Source organism: Bicyclus anynana, chromosome 4 (genome assembly GCF_947172395.1).
Source record: "Bicyclus anynana chromosome 4, ilBicAnyn1.1, whole genome shotgun sequence".
NCBI lineage: Eukaryota > Metazoa > Arthropoda > Insecta > Lepidoptera > Nymphalidae > Bicyclus > Bicyclus anynana.
In genome coordinates, this window is record NC_069086.1 from 12691090 (window position 1) to 12703583 (window position 12494).

General features: G+C 35.7%; 1 protein-coding gene across 3 annotated transcripts in view; it reads right to left on the reverse strand.

Moving 5' to 3' along the window:
* The window catches only part of LOC112050179 (formin-binding protein 1-like), a 100882-nt gene that overhangs the window by 15286 nt on the left and 73102 nt on the right, over nt 1-12494 (reverse strand). For all 3 annotated transcript variants that reach the window (XM_052891505.1, XM_052891504.1, XM_052891506.1), the window contains exons 2-5: nt 5847-5962; nt 2737-2787; nt 1358-1502; nt 559-710 (exon numbers count right to left, since the gene is read on the reverse strand). In XM_052891505.1, the coding sequence (XP_052747465.1) occupies nt 559-710; nt 1358-1502; nt 2737-2787; nt 5847-5962 (464 nt within the window). The remainder of the gene's footprint in view (nt 1-558; nt 711-1357; nt 1503-2736; nt 2788-5846; nt 5963-12494) is intronic.

A 12494-nucleotide genomic window follows, 5' to 3' on the forward strand; every position in this document is an offset into this window, starting at 1 on the left:
GAGCCAGGTCTGCCTCTTGCCAACCTTAGAACCGTCAATTTACCTCATAAGATTTAGCGGGCTTAGGCTCTAACGAACACTATCAGAAGTTAATGATAATAACCGGGACCGACAGCGTTGTAACTTTCCCAACTGTAAACTGAGGATTTTATTATATTTTATAACCTGACCACCATCACCAGGGTTTCACAATGCGAAGCCTAAAGTTACCACCAGACAAACGAGGCAGTTAAGTCACAATCATCACCAATTATCATCATTACAAACCGAAGGCCTTCACTGCTGGAGATAGGCCTCTGGCACCACAGTTTCGAGCCGCCAGCATCCAGCGGCACCCTGCAACCCGCTTGACATCGTTGATTCACCTAGTGAAGGATCCAACAACACTGCACTTTCCGGAGCGGGGACGCCATTCCAGCACCTCGGGATCACAACGTCCATCGGCTATTCCAACTATATGCCCTGGCCATTGCCACTTTAGCTTCGCGACTCGTTGAGCTATGTCAATGACTTAACACAATACCTTAGGCTAACCTTATGGATTGTAAGGCTCATTACCTTAGGTTAAAGTCAGCATCCGCTTTCTGGAATACGTCGAGGGCTCGCTCCGACTCGCGGGCAGCTCGCTCGTACGAGCGACGCGCGCGCTCCAGCGATCCCACCGCCGTACTGAGAACCGCCATTTGTTTCGAACCTTCGTTTAAATGTTGCTAAAATGACGATCAAAATTTTGATTACATACACGTGATCACTGAGTACATGTGAATTTACTATTATACCTACTGTTTAGCAATTTTTTGAATGACAAATCAAGCCTTAACTACAATATCAAATATATCGGCGTAAGTAGCTTTAAGTAAGAACTGTACCCAAACAAAAAGAGGTAAAAACAGTATATTAAGCTCCGCCTTGGTCTGTACTAGAAAGCTAAATCGTTCATCGTTTGTCTTTACCGATTGGATGGTAACAAGTCGACACTTGCACTTTAGACCTAATCTAATAGAGAAATTGTTAATGCCTAACTCAAACATACAAAGTGAACTCAGATCTCATATTCATAGGACAAATTCATTATTGATTATGAGTGGGTGTTTGGTGCGAATTCGAAAATGTTCCATTTCAGACTTTATTGTTCCATTCAATGATCTACCAAAATAATTTCTCTGCAATTTAAAGCATTTACTTTCTACCTATTCCTAATATTATCTGCCTCACTTTATCACCTACAGGATTTTTAATAAGCAACAAGAAACGTCCTCAAATCCTTTACACACCAGCACACACCAACAAACACCAGCAAACACCAGCTAGGGTTTATTTTATTTATTAATAACATGAAGGAATATATGTGGCCCACCTTCCTCTCCTCGCGTAACTCTTTGGCGAGTAGATGCAACTCCCGCACTACATTTGACTGTAAGTTTTCCGCCACAACTTCGCGCTGACCCGCGAAGTCGCCTAACTCCTGGAGAAGTTGTCTGAACGCTTTGCAAGCTGTGTACCTGGAAAATAACGTTTTTTGCTATAAAACTCACACACACTAATTTATTAAACCCAAAGGTGTTCAAATTTACAACTATAGTGGATTCCAATTTAGAAATAGATTAAGGAAAAGATACTACTAAGGGCTTATTAACAGACATACAAAAGTCGTAAATATAATATTAGTAAAAAGTCTTTCAATACTAAGCAAAACCAGCTGGTTTAAAGAATAAACACCGGTTTTCAAAAGAAAATATTTTACACAATTTCGAAAACGTAGGTACATAATCCAAAAAAAACAAATACCAGAGGTCAAACCGAAAAGATAAATAAACAAACATCGAGCCAAATATGGAAAAAAATAACGTAAATTATATAACATAAAACACTTAAGAATGTCTGTTTGAAAGGTTAGTAGGTGTTCGATACGCAGTTTGTGAAATATGAAAAAATATTCAAAGGTCAAAATGTCAACGATACGTATTGAATGTGTGAGATATCGAAAGTGACAATTTTTTTATCATGTGTAACCGCGGAATTAATGTAGGCTTTCTATAGGGTGCTAAACTCTATAAAAAAACTCTACCATGCGTAAATTAGACAACAAAAACGAAAATGTACAAAAAAAAAACTAAATGTTAACATAATCGTAGAGCTAGTGCAATTTTGAGTTTCATGAATCAGGTAATATACCTGCTTAAAAGTTGGTGTATTTTTTCATTTTATTCTTATACAAGTCATCGATTACAGTAGATTAAATTATTAAAAGGTAGGTATGCAAAAACTTTTCAGTTGTGTGCATTTTAAGAAATTAAATATTACGTATATCAAACGGTGAAGGAAAACCATCGTTAGGAAACCTGCATACCAGATTTTCTCAATTCTCTTGCGTATGCGAAGTCTGCCAATCCGCAATCATCCAATGCGTGGTGGACTATTGGCCTAACCTCTCTCATTCTGAGAGGAGACTCGAGCTCAGCAGTGAATATGGGTGGATAATGATGATGATGATGCAAAAACGTAATACAAAAAATATAGACAAGCGGTCGGTTGGTACATACATACATATATAATATGTTTATTAAGCCAATAAGTATTCATAAACAAAAACAATAAGGAAGAATAAGTCAAATAAAGAGTACGTGTCGACGTCAAGCCCGATTGAGAGAATAAACGACGAAACAAGTTTGTAATAAATATCAATAAAAACACACGAGATGGGAAGGCCAATGAAATAATACAAAGTGAACTCACTGATATTCGTCCTCCTCTTTTCTTTTGGGTTGATAATTTTTGACGAGCCTCCTGAAATAAACAGTATTTTAATGATAATTATGATTATTCAATTACAAAAATTTTTAATAAAAAGAAATCTGAACTATTGATAGTATAGATAAAAATTCATTTATTTTGCTAAAAGTCGACGACCCATGCGACAACGTCACCCAGGTCCGACAAAATACGTACGTTTCACCCCGAAACCGGAGCATCCTCAGGAGATGTTGACTACAATGTGCAATTGCACGTTGTAGAGCTTGACATAGGCTTTTCGCGGATGATAGCAAAATAAATATTTTTTTATCTATTCATGATGAACTTCCGCAAAGTAATGCCTGTTTCTATCCAATATTGATAGTATATCCATTCAGGCGTTTAAACTCTCATTCGCACGAGAGTTTTTTTTAAAGGACGTTAAAAAAGCGTTCAAATATAGTATGAAGTTAAAGGAAGTCGGTTTCCAACGCCCAAAATTAAAAAATGTAATACTGCTTGAAAAAAAGCACCTTTTTTTAAAAACGCTGTCGTGTGAACATATACTTGGGAATGCATGTTGTATTTGAACGCTTTTTTAAAAAAGCTCTCGTGCGAATGAGGGTAAAATATAGAAGTTCGCATATTATGTCGTGACTCGTATAATATGAACAAAACAGACTTATAAAATTTTTCCTCATTGCATCATGTGCCTCAGTGCGGGAAATACTTGGGGAATACACACTTAAATATTTTTTTAAAATTAATAAATGTAAATCAAATATAAAGTGAGGTATTTTGTCACTCTTAAAGGCTTCATCGAATTACATTTGGTATATAATTGACTCTAGCTTTTATAAATGCAAAACTTCAGATGTATTTGTCATTAAATCACGCTTAAATTAAAAAAAGCCTACTGTGGGGCAATACCATAATTTAACAAAACACAATTTAGGTATTTTTTTTCAAACCCCTATGTAGTAGAATCATATGTAGTAGAACCATAGAATACAGTTGGACAAGGAATTTTCCAATTTTTAGTTATAGTGCATAGCCTAGTTAAAACCTTATGCACGCCACTGTACCTACCTAATACCTATGTAAAATTGAAAAAAGTAATCGAAATTAGAGTGTTCCAATGAAATCGACTCAATAGAATAATAACTTGTAGTTTTACATATTTAATAGGATTAAGAACATTAATGATTGTAATCTAATAGATGAAAGCTGACGCTATTCTGATATCATAATGACTATACTAAGCTAAGTCGCAATTTAGGCAACCGTAAATTATAATGATGCTCGCATCTTTTCGGCTTTCCCAAGTAAGTACGTATGACATAATGTGATTTAAAAATATTCCACAGACGAAATTTCCATACAGACGAAAATATGTTTTTCTTTTTCTTTTTTGGGCCAAACCCTTTCATCAACAGAGTTAATGGTTAATGAAACTTAACGGTATTAATGTAACTGATGTATGTGTAATACATTTTTTTTAAAAGAATATTAGCCTTATCTTTTTATAATATGACCAATATTCCCATACCCCTCCAACTAGTCGGAAAGACTGTGTTAGGAGTGGGTACGACAATAGACCAACGGGGCGGAGATCGAACCACCACCCCTCGGTGATGAGTCAAACCGCTCTTACCGTTGAGCTATTGAGGCTATATACATATAAGTATAGGTACTTACTTAATACTTTAAAGACGTAAGATTCGATCTTTGTTCGTTTGTTTTTTATGAAAAGGCTCAGTAACTATTGGACCGATTTTATTAATTCTTTCACCAATGGATTAATAGCGCACAACATAATATCCATACTAATATTATAAAGCTGAAGAGTATGTATGAACGCGCTAATCTCAGAAAGTACTGCTCCGATTTGAAAAATTATTTCAGTGTTAGATAGCCCATTTGTCGAGGAAGACTATAGGCTATATTATCCCCATATTCCTACGGGAACGGGAACCACGCGAGCGATACCGCAGTGCTCTGGTATAGAACATTAAACACCATTCTTTTTTATTCAGCTATATTTGGTCTTATTTTAGCATATCTGCAAACGGTTCCGAACGTAGGTACGTAGTACAAAAACGAAACCCATATAATATCACTAGCGCACATTTTAATGTCTGTCTGTTTTTTCCGAAATGTACTGGACCAATCCAGTAGAAATTTAGTATACTTATCAATTTTTGTGACCCAAATACAGGGATGTACCGTGAATATGTAAAATTTGAATATCCTATAAAATATCCTATCCTCGTGCTGAGGTGGATACCTTTTTGTCCACGGCCAGATTTTAGTATGTTCTGTTTGTTTATTTTATTTGTGTGTGGACAAATAAAGATATTCTATTCTATTCTATTCTATAATAATTAGTTTATAATAATTATAGTTATTATAGAAACCAAGAATAATATATCAGCTAATATGTATTCAAAATGGTATAGTGAAAGTGAACATTCTACAGATTAGCATAAGAAACTAGCGAGACAGGTTTAGATGGCATCCTATTTAATTTATTCATATATGTATATCCTTTTATTTTTACATAACACTATATTACATTATGTTATATACTATTATGTAATATGGATATGTGAAATGGATATGTCATTTTTAATATGTACCGTTCGTAAGAAATTCTGTTTTTCACAAATCCCGTGGGAACCATGGATTTATCCGGGATGAAAAGTAGTCCATGTGTTGATCAAAAGTAAAATCTATTTCTACCCCAAATTTCAGCCAAATCGCTTCGCAGTAGCCGCATCGTAAAGGAGGAACTAACACACACACACAAACTTTCGCCTATATGTATAATAATTATCATTAGTGTGATTAGCTGACTCCCGCGGTTTCACTCCCGTAGTTCCCGTTCTCGTGGGAACACGGGGATAAAATATAACTTGTATTACTTGCTGATAATATAGCTTTTCACTGGAGGCGTAGTCGTTAACTAACAAACAAACTCTCATTCTATTGGTACGATGTTCTCTACTTATTTATAGACATCGAAAAATACAAGTAGTTATTAAGAAATAATGCAACTACAGTAATTTTACGTTGCAGTAAAAGATCAAGATCAAGGCAAATGGTTAAATTACCTGAGTTTCCCTGCATATTCTAATTCTATCGCGCATCTGTCCTTCACGTAGTTTCCATATTTGTCTAAGAATTCAATTCCTTTGTGTGTATGGGCGGCTAAGTTATCATATTGATCCTGTAACAAGAGAAAAGTTATATTATTACATTGTTATTGTAACTAAAGAAAAACATGGCAATGAACGGCCAGAGACAGGGTATAATTGCTGCAATTGAAGAAAGCTTTCACTGCTACATGCAGTCAAAAAATAAACATTACAAAAAATTAAATAAATATAAAATAATCCATCAACAATCTAAAAAAATTGTAATGCATAATTATAATATTTAAAAAAAAAACCTGTGATTGTGGTATTTTTAACTTTAATTTGAATATTATGTGACACGTCAATCAATCAAGGAAATCTTTTTTGTTCATTTATTTTGTTTATTATGACCACTTTGATCTGGCGGTATTTCCCAAAAATAGCAAAAGAAATCAATTATTCTGTATTCATATTGATCTTCCGCCTACTTCTAATTAATAGTCAGCTATTTTTTTACTGTTGCTTAATTAATAATTATACAACTTAACAGCAACAATGTCCTACAAATTGTGTTGTACATTATCTCTTTCCGACACGCTTTCATTACCTGGTAACTCAGTTAGCTACCAGAATCAAGAATTTTCGTAAATAAAAAAAATTAGCGTATCATGAAGATGACGCTACTCACGGAAAATTAACTTGATAGTAATCAATTATAAAAATGTTCCAGACGTTAGAATTATAATGACGGTATGTTTTTATTCTATACGTAGGTATAAACGTATAGGTATACTATAATATAGTAGAGTTCAGTTTGGCTTACTCCACATTGCATTAACAAAATATGGTTATCAAAATCTTCACAAAAGACAAAATAATATCCCATAAAATTAAGACGCATGTTTTATGTCCGGGAATCGAACCTAAACTCACGCATCATTACAACTGGGTCATGACGGCGAAAATTGGAGGATGCGGATCGCGATATGCGGTCATCAGGAACTGACGCAAAACTCATATCTCGTTTGCTGAACACACCACAATGAATGTTTTTATTACAAAGCTTATGAGTAATGTTAAAAATAATAAACAATATACATTTTAAATAATATGTATTTATATTGAAACCGCACATATGGATCTATTCAGACAAAACAAAAAGACACGCCCGAACTCTCAGTCGGGTAAAACAATAAATGTTGGCTCAATATGATAAGGCAAATGAAACTGAAATCTTAAAATAGTCAAGGCGAATATGAACATTTTCTTAACCGTTATTTTTTTTTTAATTTGTTACTTCTCATTCTCTTAGTCAACTATACTCAGAGGCACAATTATACGCCCTCTTTAAAATGATGCGGGTATATTAAAGTGGGCGGATAATTGTGCCTCTTGAGTATATATTTGTGATAAGAAATGGTACGTTCACCACGAAAGGTTTGCTATCTCTTTACCTTAGGTTGATGAGTACAGTGCAGGGCATTTTAAAAATATTTTATGGTACTAAAACACTCGTGTTTTAATAAACCTCATTTTGCAACCTACTACCTACTAATAATCTAATACCAATTTTACATAACTCAAAAAAGTTGCATTGCACGAATATCATCAAAAATACTCTTTTGACTTTATTTTCCGAAAGATACCGCGTTAGCGAATAAGCCAGCAGATTGGGCCTAAACCATTATAAAACAAAATAAAAAAAAAATCCACCTACGCGTTTCCTGCTTTAAGAGATTGCATTTATTTTTAATAAACTGCGCAGAAATACATATACATACCTACATCAAAATATCAGTATCCGTCTACCCCACAGTATGTTATCAGTGTATAGATAAGGTGCAAAAACGCATACGAAGCGCCTCCTATAACACGAGTGTGTCCTTGACTCGTGCTTGACTCAGGCTTGCTGAGGACAATGACACGTAAACATAAACTTTATTACAAGCTTTTACTTGTCCTGTATGTGTGGATGAAAGTATGGAAGCTAAATTAGGACAATTTTCTGAAGCAGTTCGATTGATATACCTGCGTATCTTTACTGAGAATGCAATAATATTATCATCATTATAGGCAGCCCACTATTTATTACCTCTACATGACCAGCTGGTCTATTCACTATGTTGGTCTTTATTATCAACCTATTAAAATAATCATCAAATCAATTGACAAAATGTCATTTACCTACTGTGAGATATCCACCAGTAAGCACCGGATGACGGTTTTATTAGTATGTTAACTAGCATACGTTAAAGATAATAAGTCTGCAGGCGACCCTTATTACAGCAGTTTTTTTTTCTAAAAACAGCTAATATTCGTCTGAAACCGCCACGTGATAACCATTACGAAATTAATGTCTATTAACATAATACATAATTGTTATTATTAATTAAACAGTTTTCCTGTCACAATTTTTAAATAACTCGTCGCTCTATTATGGTAGGTGTCCACAAATCCGCATCGTACGCATCGGACGCGTCGCATGAAACGGATTTTCGCGTCGCATGAAGTGCGTCCACTGATTCACATCGTACGGATTTTATCTACCTTACAATTATAAATCCGTTTGATGAGACGCGTTCGGTGCGAATCAGTGGACGCTTACCATTATAGGCCTAATATTGGACTTAAGGTTATCAACCACCTGAAGCTGAAGTTGAAAGGCGCAGGACATGCAAAGTAATAGCTATTATATTGTTTTTTTGTATTGTTTGTTACGACTAGGTTTTGAAATTACGGAACCGCCGAATTTTACCAATTGAAAGCTAAATTATTATCAGGGAGTAACATACGCTATATCGCTAACATACAGGATGTCCTGTAATTAATCTGCTGAAATTTCAATATAAGAAAAATAATTGAAAATTTTACAAAGTCGAAATTTTTTACTAATTAAAAATTACTAATGCAATTATTTGTATCGTCATGGTATTAAAAAAACCGTTTTTTTATTATGCTTAAAATATCAGATCTGTTATAGGTAAGTATGTAATCAAATGTATATTGCAGAACATACAAGTATTTCTATCAAATTCATCTAATAGTCCCCTGTGATTCAGATATTAATTAAGTAGTGCGAAATAATTTCTTATTCCATCACCAAATTAATCAAAACATGAAAATCATTTTCACATGACTGCACTAATCGAAGTTGTCGTTGTTCATATATAAACATTTCGTTACATATTCCACGGGGACAGGGGAGGGGACAACGAAACATGGATTGTTATAATAACAATCCATATTTCCAACGCTTTGCGTGCGCCGCGACCATAGGAATCTTAATATAATAGAAATGGCGTGTACGTGGGATCTTATCGCCGCATAGGTGACAAATACATCTCTAAAATTCAAGAAAAACATAATACCTTAATCCTCTGTATTGTAATTTTCAACTAAGTCGTTACGTTCGATTAGTGAAATAGTAGTCTGAGACGCATATGACATCGCTCGATCATATGTTGGCTCGTGCCTACGCTAGGTGGCGCGACTTATTTCCGTGAAAGTGGGAGTCAGTAAGGGGGAGCGATTGGGATGCAGCGACTTGCGATATAATGCTAGCCACAAACGGTCAACTATTCTCACGTTTCTGAAAAGCAAACGGCAGTACCCACGCGGCATACTACTAATGTCATGTACGCAGTGACCAACACACTGTCAATTATAGTCGTGGATGCTACAGAAACGTGAGAATTATTGACCGTTTGTGGCTTGCATGAGGCGCTCGTCGTACGGTCGGCTTTAGTGAACTGGTGGCGTTCGACCCGTCCACAACTTTTTGTTTAAATTATAACTTTTTGCTTTTATATTGGAGTAGGTACCTACTCACTCACTCTATCTCGACACTTCAGATGGAAGGTATCCATCTGCGACATTCGTCTTTCTAATTTGGAGTGGAACACGCCATTTCTATTGCTCTTTTATTAAAATTTCCATGTTCGTGTCGGTCGATATTGAACCACGGCTGACATCGGGCAATATCCTACTATTGTTAACCTATTGCGGACTACTCTATATTATACGTCCTGCATACTGCACTGTCGCTTCTCATTACTTCTAAGGGATAGTTTAGATCAAGCTTGATATCTTAACAATCCTTGTACTCTTATGTTCGGAATAGTAGAAATTGTAAATAGAAAAATAACTCGATCGAAGCGCTATGAGGAACCTAACTACACGTTTTTTGTAAAAATGTATAACTAGACACGACTTCTTCACAGAATAATGCTATAGAACAAGTTACATCAATAAGCGAGGTTTATTTGTTTGTTATGAAATGCCACTCTAAAATACAATAACTTTTTTCAAAATTGGTCCAGCCAGCGATGCAAGTACTCTACATTTTGGCAATTGATTTTTATCTATAATCCTACTAATATTATAAACGTTTATGGATGTTTGTGTGGAAGTTAGCAACTCTATAAAGCCGTTATTACTGAACCGATTTAAAACGAAGATAAATGATTAACACATAGGTTACTTTTAATTCCGGATAAATCCATGGTTCCCGTGGGATTTGTGAAAAACTGAATACGCTGACGAAGTCCCGGGCGTCCGCTAGTAAATAAATAAACGTCTACTAAACTTTACTACATACAACTACAACACCTAAAGTGTAGTGTAGTAAGCTAAAATAATAATTAATAGTCATAAAAAAGACAGCTCCTACATTCATTTCGGGCTGTTTTCTCTCTTGTTAACAATTATACCTTGTACATATGTTTTCTGTGACAATACTTCCCTACATGCTTTGTGTCCTGTGCATGTTTTACCTACATAAACCGTATAACAGTGAAGGTTCCTAATTTACATTGCACGGATTTGTTAAAGCGCTTATTATACCAAAAGTGGGGCTCGCGTCAAACAGTAGGGCATGATGTTAACTTATTAAAATTCCATTGTGCGCTCAGCCTTAGCGGAGCCAGTGAGATTTCTTGAAGGAAATAGTTTTCGCAGTGATTCATTGTTGCAATTGTTATCAATATCCTCTCCGGCCGCACGACGAGACTCTAAAGCATAGGTTCTCAACCTTACTACCTATACAAATCATCCCGTTCGAGAACTGTCTATATTTATACTTATAATAAAACTGGTCGAATTCTATAAATTTATTCGCAATTTGAGATTTTACTTATACCCTTTGTAACACCAAACGTTACCGTGGAATAACTGACGCCATCTAGAATCTAAACTTAGGTATAATACGAATTCTGTACATTGAAGATATTTTAAAAATTTAGTTGTGGGGCATATAATCGATACTGAAGCTCAAAATATTTTTTGTGTCTGTCTGTCCCGTGTTTTTTTTTGTTATTCGAGCATCACGCTAAAACTACTGAATGAATTCAAATGGAACTTGGCACGGTTTAAAACCATAATACGGAGAAGTGGATAGGACACTTTTTATTGCGAAAAAAAAATAAGAAGGGGGTGAAATAGACATATTTTGTATGTATTTTTACGTCGCCTATACTGACCCGCTGAAAGCTTACAAAGGTTATCGTCCACGTTGAGAACCTATGCTCTAAAGTAATACTGTCTCGGTGCACAAGTACCGGTGCAAGATAGACTTGACAACTCAATTTTTTTTTTTATTTCTGTATTTCATAAAATGTTCCGTAATTTACCTATTATGCATATCCAAATATTCATATTTTCACAAGAAAAAAACGCCTAACATAAATAACAAAAACATTGGAGATAGATAAATGTTGTAAGGAAAAATCTGAATTATTATTGTTTATATTGCAAACTTAATGCATTGATGCATAGATAATCTACACCTACTTATAGTATAGATAATCTTAAAAATTATCTATAACTTCATACGAGTATGCTGGCAACGGTAGCCAATACGAGTATATTATAATCCGTTTTCATTCAGTTCGTTGTCCCTACTAGACATCAACTACGAGTAAGATCGCACTCTAAGAGCGATGTTCCATTAGTGCGTTGCGTTACGATGCAACGTCGCAGCGTCGACGCTGCGTCGTATTCCACATATTTAAACTAGCGGACCCGGTCATGCTTCACTTTGACTATTGTGCACTTCTTCCCTACACCTACCCTTCCCTACTCCCAAAACTCTCCGTAAAAACCATCGTCGTACTTCAAGGAATATTCTAAATAAGTAATTAGCCAAATCGGTTCAGCTGTTTTCGAGATTTGCGCTTAGCAATACATTTCATACATTAATTTTTTTATTATAGATGACATGACACACAAAATCGTTGAGCCGTCGCAGGCGACGGACAGTGGTCACTTGTTTTGTATGCATCGTTGAGACTGACTGGGTGCGTGCGTCGTCCTCTTGCGCTGCGACGTCGTGCATCAATGCAAAACCATGTGTGGCATACAATGCGTTGATCCGTTGCGACGACGCAACGCAACGTACTAGTGAGACATCGCCCTAACCAGACGTGGGAGAACTGGCCTGGTGACAACCGCAAGCGTATCCATGGCCACTAAAAGTGCACTGTATGACTAAAAGTGCATTAACTTGGCGGAATATTAATGCGGCATCTATTCCTAGAGCCATTAAGTTCTCACCCCCCTCCCCCCTCCTTGCAAACGCGTCGACGAGTACAGGGACTTCATTAAGCGAAACATGACGTTGGCGCTTTG